A 12,792-nucleotide genomic window follows, 5' to 3' on the forward strand; every position below is an offset into this window, starting at 1 on the left:
CGTGCGCGCGCACACACACAGAAGTGTCACTGCAACACGCAGTGACAAGTGAAGTGTCCCTGTCACACACACAGTGACAGGTGAAGTGTCCCTGTCACACACACAGTGACAGGTGAAGTGTCCCTGTCACACACACAGTGACAGGTGAAGTGTTCCTGTCACACACACAGTGACAGGTGAAGAGTCCATGTCACACACTGACAGGTGAAGTATCTAAATGTCCAGAGGGAGACAGGTGCTTTGTTACAGATTTATTGAATGAATTTCTCAGCAGCAAATAAGTGTTTTTTAAACTAAAACAGGAACCAATCAGATGGCAGCAATCTGACAACATCAGACAGATACAAAAAAACTTTATTAACACAGCGTCTCTTACAGTATATGAGATTATGTTCATTTAAACGTCACATTCATCAGAACTGTTGAAACTAAAGACACAGACGCGGCTTGAACTACGGCTGCTCCACCAAAACAAACAAAACCAGTTTTTAAAAAAAATCATTAGAAAAGAAACAAGCGTCCTCCTGCCGCTCTTCATCTGGAAAAGTTCCAAAGGTCGTTTGAGTTCGCTCCGGTCTGCTGCTCCTGACGCCAGGCCGGCTTCTGCAACGCACAAGAGGGGGGTGACATCACTGATACTGCTCCTAATACTGCTCCTAATACTACTACTGCTACCACCAATTATAATCATGATTTTAATGTTATGAATAAGTTCCATGTTTAAACAACTTTTAAATCACTGAAAACATCTACAATCTAACTGAACATTATGGACAAGCAGGACCGTCCATAGATGTTTAAGAGCCTGGGGGAAAAAAGCTCACACGGGCCACCTCAAACACAAATTCATAGGAAGAGGGTCCAACTCTGGGTGTGTAAGACCCTGAGGCACGCAACAACAGACCCCTCTGTCCCTCTTGTCGACTTCCCTGCGGATAAGTAGCTTTTGTCTGCATGTTCTGGAGACAGAGATTATATAACATGTCCAATGAAGGAATATTGAGTCGTCTTTTATCATGATAAACGATATTAATGTTATCGTCTCTACAGTGAGGTATACAGTGTGACAGTATCACTCTCCCCTACAGTGCGACTCCCCTGTACAACATCACTCCTCCTACAGTGAGATTCAGAGTGTGAAAGTATCGCTCCTCCCTACAGTATTGCTCCGAGTGATTTTGACACATCGTATTGGACATATCAGTGTAATGTCATCGGTTCAAGTTTTTCTCAATCGGTAGCGGTCTAAAGTCTCCATATCTGTGAATCTCTAGTTAATGCTATATTGTGAAACATTCCAGACAAAGTAAAAACACCTCCACACAGACCGGCATAACTTTAAACCTCTTAACCTCTGGAAAATTTCCACAGTGCAGCTTTATGACTCCCGACACCACATCTGAGACTCACCTGTGCGTCCCGCTGGGTGAGAGGGGGGCTCGTGAGTGTGGGGAGGGGGCGGGTCACTCGGAGGCGTAGGGCAGCTCTGGGGGGGGAGCGTTGGCGTTGACGGACAGTTCTGGGGGCGGGGCTTTGACTGTGACGGGCTGTGAGGTGCGGCGCGGCGGCGAAGGTTTGGGCTGAGCCTGCTGCTGCATGGTGTCGTAGTACGTCACGCCGCCGTAGGTCACCTGGGACTGGGCCTGGGGGAGGGGGTCATAGAGGGGAGGCATGGAAGAGGAGGAGGGAATGAGGTGGGACGGGGGTATAGGAGAAGCAGGGAGAGGGGGGATCCACAGGAGGAGCAGAGTGGGTGGGAGAGAGAGGTAGGAGTGGGAGAGAGAGGTAGGAGTAGGAGGGAGTGGGGCGGGAGGGCGAGGCAGGAGGGGCCATAGGAGGAGCAGGGTGGGGTGAGGGAGTGAGGTGGGAGGAGGAGGGAGTCAGGTGGGAGGGGCCATATGAGGAGCAGGGAGGAGGAAGGGGGACAGTGTGAGGTAGGGGGAGGGAGTGAGGTGAGGGGGGCAACAGGAGGAGCAGAGAGGAGGGCACAGAGTTGAGTTAAAGCTCCTATTCTCTTGTTACACACACTGGATATTTTCTGGTAAAATCCTCCAAAGACTCAACAAGAAACAAACCAAAGTGGAGCTTTAAAGATTCATCTCTGTTAAAGGATCATCTCTCAGCTTTGAAATAAACGTGATCTGGTTTATTCTCCAGAACAGGTGGAGAGAAGAGGTTTAGGCTCAGATCAGGACAAACAATACAGGAAACATGGACAGTGTTTTTGTAAATATGGTTCCACTCAGGCGGCCTCAGCTTTATCTCAAATTATTTAGGAACATCTCTCTCGTGTCATGCAATCCCAGCATGCACCTCACCCTGGAGTGGTAGCGGCGGAGAATTCTTAGATCTATTGACCTTATTCCTGAAATTGCCGTGGGCGCCGCCATCATCATTTGGGTTGTATTACTTTACACGGGGCTGATTTTCACACTACATAAGTTCTATCTGGACCCCAGAGCTGATTTAAAGCATCAGAGTAACTGAGCCGTGTTGGTTTTACACAGATCAACACTACTTTATATCAGATTTTAGGGGCAAAACCTTTTAACCTGATTAGGTTAAAGAAAAATCATGTCTATGATTTCATTTTTTGTGGGAAAAAAACCCAACAAAACTCCAAAAGTGACTCAGCCTTTTGCTCCTGATACTGCAGCCCTGGGCCTTTATTAATGATTGGAGTATTTGTTCGCTAATCTAGATTAACCGATTAGCAAAATGATTGTTAGCTGCAGCCCTAAACCAGCTGTGTTGATTTATTATCAGTGATAACAGAACATTTTGCCATTATTTAGCACCAATACTTCTCCTGCTCAAGTACGTCTGAATCTTAAAAGCTGACTGTTATGTCTGATCTGTGTAATCTAATGAAGGCACTTTGGACTAAACTGACTAACAACACAGGAGCACCACCTGATGACATCACAAGGTGGACCAGAGTGGTCAGATATGGTATTATGTGAAATTATTGGAGCATGGTGCTGTGGAGGCATGTCTTACCTGGGGAGTGGGGTACATGGCAGGGTAAGGAAAGGTCATGACCCCTGGGGGCGGGTAAAACGGCGGTGGGAGGAGCTGCTGCGGTTGTCCCGGCGACAGGGAGACAGGTGGGGCTCCGTAGAGGGCAGGGTTTGTGATGGGGCCTCCTGATTGGTGCGGATGTAGACCTGTGGAACATGGAAAACATGATAGGACACATACGACACGACAGAAGCGCCCGACGAAACGACAGGGACTCACCTGGATGTGGCATGTGCATCTCCGGCTGCACCAGCATGCCCTGTGGCGCCAGGGGGGCAGGGCCATCACCGTGAGTGTACATTGGTCCTTGGTACGACACTGGCACAAAGAGAGCAATTAGTCTTGGTTCCTTAGTCTGTGAGTGAGTTTTAGGTTTGTTCCCCTGATCTGTGCCCCCTCCCTCCTTACTAGGCTCGTAGTAGTGTCCCTCCATAACCCCAAGGTGCATTGGGGGGGCGGGGTCTGGGACACTCCTCTGGCGGTGGGCGGAGTAACGCTTGGCTCTGTTTGAGCTCATCTCATCCAGAGGCTGGAACTGTCCACTGGGCACGTGCAGAGGGTTAGTCAGACCTGAGGACAGAGACAGAGAGAGGGTTAGACCTGATGAGAGACAGACAGAGAGATAGACCTGGGGCAAAAGAGAGGGTTAGACCTGGAGCGAGAGAGACGGGGATATCGTTAGACCTGAGGAGAGAGAGGGTTAGATCTGAGGGAGAGAGAAAGAGTCAGACCTGAGGGGGAGGGAGAGACAGAGGGTTAGACCTGATGGGGTAGAGAGAGAGAGGGGGTTAGGCCTGAAGAGAGAGAGAGAAAGACAGAGAGAGGGTTAGACCTGAGGAGAGACAGACAGAGAGAGGGTTAGACCTGAGGAGAGACAGACAGAGAGAGGGTTAGATCTGAGGAGAGACAGACAGAGAGAGGGTTAGACCTGAGGAGACACAGACAGAGAGAGGGTTAGACCTGAGGAGACACAGACAGAGAGAGGGTTAGACCTGAGGAGACACAGACAGAGAGAGGGTTAGACCTGAGGAGAGACAGACAGAGAGAGGGTTAGACCTGAGGAGAGACAGACAGAGAGAGGGTTAGACCTGAGGAGAGACAGACAGAGAGATGGTTAGACCTGAGGAGAGAGAGAGACCTGGGGCAAAAGAGAGGGTTAGACCTGAGGAGAGACAGACAGAGAGAGGGTTAGACCTCGGGCGAGAGAGACAGAGATAGTGTTAGACCTGAGGAGAGAGAGGGTTAGCTCTGAGGGAGAGAGAAAGAGTCAGACCTGAGGGGGAGGGAGAGACAGAGAGAGGGTTAGACCTGAGGAGACACAGACAGAGAGAGGGTTAGACCTGAGGAGAGACAGACAGAGAGAGGGTTAGACCTGAGGAGAGACAGACAGAGAGAGGGTTAGACCTGAGGAGAGACAGACAGAGAGAGGGTTAGACCTGAGGAGAGACAGACAGAGAGAGGGTTAGACCTGAGGAGAGACAGACAGAGAGAGGGTTAGACCTGAGGAGAGACAGACAGAGAGAGGGTTAGACCTGAGGAGAGAGAGACAAAGAGAGGGTTAGACCTGAGGAGAGAGAGAGACCTGGGGCAAAAGAGAGGGTTAGACCTGAGGAGAGACAGACAGAGAGAGGGTTAGACCTCGGGCGAGAGAGACAGAGATAGTGTTAGACCTGAGGAGAGAGAGGGTTAGCTCTGAGGGAGAGAGAAAGAGTCAGACCTGAGGGGGAGGGAGAGACAGAGAGAGGGTTAGACCTGAGGAGAGACAGACAGAGAGAGGGTTAGACCTGAGGAGAGAGAGACAAAGAGAGGGTTAGACCTGAGGAGAGACAGACAAAGAGAGGGTTAGACCTGAGGAGAGAGAGAGACCTGGGGCAAAAGAGAGGGTTAGACCTGAGGAGAGACAGACAGAGAGAGGGTTAGACCTCGGGCGAGAGAGACAGAGATAGTGTTAGACCTGAGGAGAGAGAGGGTTAGCTCTGAGGGAGAGAGAAAGAGTCAGACCTGAGGGGGAGGGAGAGACAGAGAGAGGGTTAGACCTGAGGGAAGAGAGAGAAAGAGAAAGATGCCAGCAGATGGCACAGTACCGCAGCTCACCTCGTATCTCGGAGCGGATGTACGATGTCGGGTTCTGGCTCCAGTTCTGACCCAGACTGAGCCGGGCCAGGTCCTGGTCCATGTCGGAGAGGCTGCCCGCAGGCCCCGCCCCTGTGCCACCCGAGGGGGCGTCGCCTGTGGCCCAGGACTTTGGCGAAGGCGCAGGGGGCGTGTCCTCCACAGACGTCTGTTTGCTGCCCATGTCGGCGGGCCGCGAGCGCGTCCTACGCACCAAAGAGTATGACTTCCTCTCCACAGGACGCTCCGTGGAGGGAGAGCCGTCCCGATTGGCCGAGGCAGGTGAAGAGGTCGTCTGAGGGATGGGGTCAGAGGAGAGGGGAAGGGGCTTCTGCTCCTGTGTTTGGTGATAAACTGCACCTTCACTCAGAATCTGATCCGCCTCATTAACATCCACTGTGATGTCATCGGATGGCGCTCCTCTGAAGCCACGCCCCCCTCTGGCTGTGGCCACACCCCCTCCGCCTGCAGTGAACTCAAGTGCCACCTTCGGGCTGTGCCTCTCCCTGCAACAGAGGAACAGGATACACCTGAGCTAGTCTCACCTGAGCTCTCTGAGCCTCTGGGGCTGAACCACTCACCCTCTGGTGTGGGGGCCGCGCACACCCGGGCCCTCGCTCCTGTACGGAGGAGGAACATTCGGGCCGCGGCTCCTGGGGGGCGGGGCTCGGGCTCGGGGCGCAGAGGGAGCGGACTGGTTGGCAGTCTGAGGAGGCGGGGCTCTGGGAGCTCCGCCCTGCCACGACCTGACGGGTCGCTCTTCCCTCCAGCGCTGCTCCCGACTCGGAGACACCGACGGTCTGAGGAGGAGAAACACATGAGAAAAACACCTGAGACACTGTCCTCCTGCCATGTTTACAGGTAGGGATGGAACAATATACGCTAGTATTGTTAATCATGATAAAATAAATGATTAAAAAAAAAGGTCCACAACTAATCGTTCATTGCATTTTTTAAAATAATAATCAGACATGAATCTTTACTGCACCAGACTGCCTCATGTTTCCAGTTTCAAAACATTGTTTAGATGTCCATTCTAGTGTTTGTCCACAAGGGGGACCTGCTACCTTTTGTGCCTATTCTAAACTGGGGATGGTTCTTCATCACCATCGGCCACAGTCATGGTTAATGAGCAGTTAAGTAATAAAGCTTCTTAGTTGCATTACATATATCAAAATATTGAATGCATATTAGTCCGAATAAAGCTTTTTAGGTGCATTACATATACATATATTTTTTTTTATACTGAATTCATATATCCTTTGAGTATTGTATCCTTTTGAAGGTTGTTTAACAAGCACTATTTTATACAAAAGTTTGAGCACGGGTTTGATATACTGAAACTATTCATTAATGTTGTATCCTTTTGAAGTATGCCTAACAAACACTATATTCTAACACTGAAACTATTCACTCATAACAGTCCTACTTTAAAGGCAACATTGTGAGATGTGAATTGTGGGAGACAGTTGGTGCTTTGTAGAAACTCCTTTACAGAGATAAGGCGGCCGGAGCGGACTCAAGGCCGAAAAACAGACCGGTGCAGCTCGGAGAGGTGAAAGAGGCCGGAAGGAGGGATCAAGGCGTCTACCTTCTCAACATAATATTTGCATATTCATGTTGCATGTTACATTTTTATCTTTGGGGCCAGGGAAAGGCAGATAGACAGACCGCCTGCTGCACATTCGAGGGACAGATCATATGACCCCAAGTGCTGTATTAGATTGTAACTGCCAGGGAAATTAACTTTTGAGATTTGAATTGACCGAATCCAGTCGTCATTTTGATTCGCCTCGGGACGCGCGCCTCGGGACCAGCGCGTTCCCGTGCTAGACTCACATTAGGAAAACAAACAGATCAAATAGAGCTTTCAGTGTGGACTTTATGTTCTCCTCAAGTCCCTAAAGACCTGTAACAATTGGCCCTCATTCTAATTTCACATAGTCCTTTCTTCTCCTCCTCCCTCTCTCCCTCCTCACCTGCTGCTCCTGCTCCTCCCTCCCTCCCTCCTCCTCCTCCTCTTTCTCCTCTCACCTGCTCCTCCTCTCCCGCCTCCTCTCATTGCCTCCTCCTGCGTTGCTCCTGTTGTTGTTGCTCCTGTTGTTGTTCCTGATGTCATATCCGTAGATGGCGATGAGTTCTTCTCGACTTTTCGGGGCCTGTTCTTCTTCTCTGAAGCGGTCATGTTCCCATCGGCCTTCGTCCTTCCACAGCTTCCTGTTTCGCCCTTTGGGTCTGACACAAACACAGACAAACAAGAAAATATGAAATAGAAAAAAGTGACAGCTCCTCACAGCAGGAATGAGGCGGAAGTAAAAAAACAAAACTAAAGTTCGACAGATCATGTTCTAAACTTCGGTCAGTCTCAATGATGAGGCAAATTCTAAAGGAGAGGTCTCCAGCCAAAGCTCTCACCCAGTCTCTCTGTGTCCTCATGTTTTGACTAAAAGTGCAGTGTCTCCTTTCCTACTGCCTCTCACCTCTCCTCCTCCTGTGTGGCTCCTCTCAGGTCATGCTCAAAGAACAGTCCCTTTCGGGGGATGTATGCTGGGTTTTTTCGATCTTCGTCGTCGTCCAGCTTCTGTTTTCCTCCGGACTTTGTCTCTGGGTCATCTGTCGACTCCTGCACAGCAAAGTTACAGAGAGAGGCCACAGTTTTTACAGAGAAAGTGACTTGGAGCCAGAGCTCAAAAGAACCACCTCACGCCAATACTCCATGTGTGAAACGAGGTGGCTCGCGCATTAGCCATGTCCATTATATATACAGTCTAAAACCAGGACTAAACTAGGACTAAACCAGCGCTAGAGGTCAGACAGACTCCTCCCCCGCCTACACCTCCAGTCTCCCCTCTGCACAGCTCTATAAAAACAGTGTTGTTCCTACCGCTGTCTCTTTATTGAACAAACTTTAGATTACACTTTCATCTTTTCATTATCATTTTATCCAATATTTAACCAATTTTACTAATTTGGGAATTATTTCTCATAGGATTATAAGACTTTTGTATCTGTGTAGATTCCATTGCCCTGAGCTCTTTACCTGGTAATGAGTAAAAACGAATCTAGTAATAAAGTAAGCTTGAACCCTCTCTCTCACCTGCCCATCCTTCTTCCCCCCTCTCCCCCCTGTTTCTCTGACTCTCTACTTCACTTCTCTGCCCTCATCTGCCTCTCTCCCTCTCCCGCCATCCATCCTCCCTCTCCTCTGCTTCTCTCCTTTCTGCCTCTCTCCATCTCAGTGAACTCATTGTCATGTTCAAGAAACCAATTTGAAATGATTGGAGCTTTATGACATGGTGCATTATCCTGCTGGAAGTAGCCATCAGAGGATGGGTACATGGTGGTCATGAAGGGATGGACATGCTCAGAAACAATGTTCAGGTAGCCCGTGGCATTTAAACGATGCCCAATTGGCACTAAGGGACCTAAAGTGTGCCAAGAAAACATCCCCCACACCATTACACCACCACCACCACCAGCCTGCACAGTGGGAACAAGGCATGATGGATCCATGTTCTCATTCTGTTTACGCCAAATTCTGACTCTACCATTTGAATGTCTCAACAGAAACCGAGACTCATCAGACCAGGCAACATTTTTTCCAGTCTTCAACTGTCCAATTTTGGTGAGCTCGTGCAAATTGTAGCCTCTTTTTCCTATTTGTAGTGGAGATGAGTGGTACCCGGTGGGGTCTTCTGGTGTCGTAGCCCATCCGCCTCAAGGTTGTGCGTGTTGTGGCTTCACAAATGCTTTGCCGCATTCCTCGGTTGTAGCGAGTGGTTATTTTAGTCAACGTTGCTCTTCTATCAGCTTGAATCACTCGGCCCATTCTCCTCTGACCTCTAGCATCAACAAGGCATTTTCGCCCACAGGACTGCCGCATACTGGATGTTTTTCCCTTTTCAAATCATTCTTTGTAAACCCTAGAAATGGTTGTGCGTGAAAATCCCAGTAACTGAGCAGATTGTGAAATACTCAGACCGGCCCGTCTGGCACCAACAACCACGCCACACTCAAAATTGCTTAAATCACCTTTCTTTCCCATTCTGACATTCAGTTTAGAGTTCAGGAGATTGTCTTGACCAGGACCACACCCCTAAATGCATTGAAGCAACTGCCATGTGATTGGTTGATTAGATAACTGCATTAAGGAGAAACTGAACAAGTGTTCCTAATAATCCTTTAGGTGAGTGTATATATTTACATATTAACAGTAAAAAACAGTAACAGCATAGATTGCTGGGTACATGTATGCAGTGCATGCCTACATGCGTACATGTATGCATGCCCCGCAAAACAATAGTAAAATATGAGTCTGTACAGACTCTTCGTCTCTCCCCTCCGCTTCTCCCCTCCCCTGCTCCGCTTCTCCCCCCCGCTGCTCCGCTTCCCCCCCCCTGCTCCGCTTCTCCCCCCCCCTCACCTGTCCATCTCCACTCTGTCGCTCCCCCGTCACGTTGCTCTTGTCCTCTGTCTTGCTCTCCTCTTTGGGTCCATTTTCCTCCTCGTCTCTAGGGGGCGTGTCTTCAGAGGGAGGTGCTTTGGTCACTTCCTGTTCCACGGCAGTGGACGTGGTCGTCGTTTCCTCGGTGAAGGCTTCCTCTTCCTCTCCACCCTGAAAGCAGTAGTACATTTACATCATTAGAGTAACCAAACTATCCCACAATGAGACCTAACTCATTATAGTCGTCAGATTACACTATAATGAGACCTGACTCTGGTGTGTTTACAAGGGCTGTCAAAAGTTTATGTTTTTATGCTCTTGAGCTGTGTCAGAACAAGACCACACGGACTAATACATATGCTCATGGACCACTATGGAACCGACCTGGAACACTTAGGGGAGATAGATATAAGGCCACATGGGAATAAAGTACTACCATTTAATGTGGAAAATCACAGTACATTTTCTAAAGAAAAAAAGAGTGTTTATTATCGTCATGGTATCGGGATTGGTATTGAGTCGATTCCTTAGTATCAAAATAGATTTGGACAATTTAGTATGGCCTGCCCACTGGTCTCTCCAAACAAGCTGCAAGACAGCCGCAGTACATCCAGAACGCTGCTGCTCGGTTGCTGACGAGAATCGGGAAATACGAGCAACAAGTCCTGTGTTCAGGTCTCTGCTCTGGCTCCTGTGGCTCAGAGAATAGCAGTACATAGTCTCTCCATGGACCAGCACCAAGGTACATCTCCCACATATTAGTGTCATATGAAACATCTCACACTCTGAGGACTTCAGGGACCGGCCTCCTACTGGGGCCCGGAGTCAGGACTAAACCAGGACTGAACCAGGACTGAACCAGGACTGAACCAGGACTGAACCAGGACTGAACCAGGACTGAACCAGGACTGAACCAGGACTGAACCAGGACTGAACCAGGACTGAACCAGGACTGAACCAGGACTGAACCAGGACTAAACCAGGACTAAACCAGGACTAAACCAGGACTGAACCAGGACTGAACCAGGACTGAACCAGGACTGAACCAGGACTAAACATGGGGAATCAGTGTTTCAGTTTTCTGCAGCTAAAACCTGGAAGTCTTCCTGAAGATGTGAGACAGGCCTCTACTTTGACAATGTTTAAATCCAGGTTCCAAACGACTGAGTTTAGCTGCGCATATGCCTCTTCTCTTTTAATGTTACTTTTATGATTATTATGTGTTGATTTGTTAGTGATTTTAATGTCTTTCTTAATCTGTAAAACTCTTTGAAGGACTGTCTGACTTATATCGTGACACTGATCTGATCAAATTCACCTGGTGACACATATTAGTGAAATCTCATTTTCTTTTTCTCTTTCAGTCTTTCCCAATCATTAATCTTTGTCTCTTTAGTTTGTCCTTTGTATAACTCTCCAAATACAAAGGACTGCTCAGGTGTGAATGATCAGAACTTAGATTACACACCTCACATTTACATGACACTTAGATAATCATATAACTACAGAAATCAGATTATGATCAGATTTCTGGTGATATAAACACAGTAACATTGTAAACCCTGCCACACAATGTAAATGACACAAACTGAAAGTGAATGTGTTCACATCGATGTGAGACTGAGATGGGTCTGCACTCTCAGAAGTCTGCTGTGGACCTGGGTTTCTCCACATGAAAGACCTGGTACAGACAGATTGTGTTAAACCCTCAGTCCCTCATTTTTGTGTTTTTTTTATTCTGAAGTTTGCTCACAACGTTCCAAAATGGCTAGCATCACTGCAGATTCTGACCTTAAGACATTTTTTCTTTCAGTTGAAATAAAGTTCAGCTTTTCAAATTAAAAGCCTCAAAAAGAGACCAAAAAATAGAATGATATAAACAGGGAAGGGAGCATCTTTGTACCTCTGAGTGAGAGCCGTTCTCCTCTGGGTCTGCGCTGTCGTAATCAGACAAAACTGCTGCAAAACAACAAGAGAATTATCAAATACGTAGAGGTGGTACAGAGGAGGAACAGTGGTGCAGAGGAGGACAGTGACCTTACCTTCTCCAACTCCATCTTCACTCTCCTGCAAAAGCAAAAGTTCATTAACAAAACTGAACACATGAAATAAATGTTTTACCCCAGGACTCACACGGGATTGAACCGGGACTACACACAGATAAAGGTCCCGGCTAGAGATCCAGAGGACTCTCCCTCCTCCGGATGGTACCGGGTACTGCCACGTACACGTCACATATACGTCTGTCCCACCGAGGCACGACCCTGCCCCGTTAAACCCGCTCTGTGTCCCGCAGAATGGCTCGAGTATCCGCGGGGGCTCTGGCGCCAGTCTCCCGGCGCCGATCTCTCCCTGCCCGGTGTGATCCGGAACACACCGCCTTCCCCCGCGGGTTTGGACCTGGGTAGAGCCCGGTTTAACCCGCGGCCCCGATCTATGGCGCCGTTTCTCCTGGACAGACGCGGCTCTCAGGAGGACCCGGGTCTGGGACACAGCCCGGTCAGCGCGGTTAGGCGCCATCGTGTGGACTCGGTCCGGCTTGAAAGACTCCGCCACCATCAGATATGAGCGTAGAGACCTTATCTAACCCTTTATGAAGGAACCACGGCGGGTTCAGCCCGGGGACCCGTCATCAGCCCCGGTCATCAGCCTCAGGGCGGCGGCGCACTACCGGAGTGGAGCAGCCGTTAGTCCGCCGTTAGCCCGGAGTTAGCCCGGGGTTAGCCCGGAATTAGCCAGTGGTTAGCCCGGAGTTAGCCCCGTTAGCAGCACTCACACACTCGGACTCCTCGTCGCTCTTCGGGCCGCTCCTCGGGGCGCTCCTCTCCGCCGTGGCCTCGGGCAGCTCCGGTTCTCGGGCCCGGTTCTTCGAGGACGGGGAGGCCGAGCCGCCGCTGTCGGAGCCGGAGCCGGAGCCAGACTCGTCCTCGTCCTCGCTGTCCTGAGACGCGCGCCTCCTGCGTCTCCGCCGGTCCGCCATCTTAGGACTGAGAGCGCCGGAAGCGCGGGGCATTGTGGGAAGTAGAGTTTTCAGAGACGAAGTGGCAGGAGGCTGCCCCCTACAGGTCAGAGACACGTCTGCTCCTGAGGCCTTGGAAACCCGACACTGCTACTACTACTACTACTACTACTACTACTACTACTAGCAAGTACCAAAGAAAGTCATTGGTAAAATGTTTGTTTTATTTTATGTTTGGATGTTTTTAGCCTTTTAT

The 12,792-nt window shown here is 49.5% G+C and overlaps 1 protein-coding gene across 1 annotated transcript; it reads right to left on the bottom strand.

Annotated features, from left to right (window-relative positions):
* Window positions 1-237: 237 nt before the first annotated feature.
* Window positions 238-12,575, bottom strand: casc3 (casc3 exon junction complex subunit). The gene is made up of 13 exons (XM_033970475.2): window positions 12,354-12,575; window positions 11,620-11,644; window positions 11,481-11,536; window positions 9,557-9,748; window positions 7,614-7,756; window positions 7,168-7,368; window positions 5,715-5,933; window positions 5,116-5,639; window positions 3,430-3,591; window positions 3,241-3,339; window positions 3,001-3,167; window positions 1,411-1,643; window positions 238-603 (listed from the first exon to the last, which is right to left on the bottom strand). The coding sequence occupies exons 1-12, from the start codon at window positions 12,555-12,557 to the stop codon at window positions 1,464-1,466; spliced, it is 2,172 nt and encodes a 723-aa protein (XP_033826366.1). The 5' UTR covers window positions 12,558-12,575; the 3' UTR covers window positions 238-603; window positions 1,411-1,463.
* Between the last annotated feature and the right edge of the window lie 217 nt (window positions 12,576-12,792).

The sequence above is a fragment of the Periophthalmus magnuspinnatus genome, chromosome 8, assembly GCF_009829125.3.
Source record: "Periophthalmus magnuspinnatus isolate fPerMag1 chromosome 8, fPerMag1.2.pri, whole genome shotgun sequence".
NCBI lineage: Eukaryota > Metazoa > Chordata > Actinopteri > Gobiiformes > Gobiidae > Periophthalmus > Periophthalmus magnuspinnatus.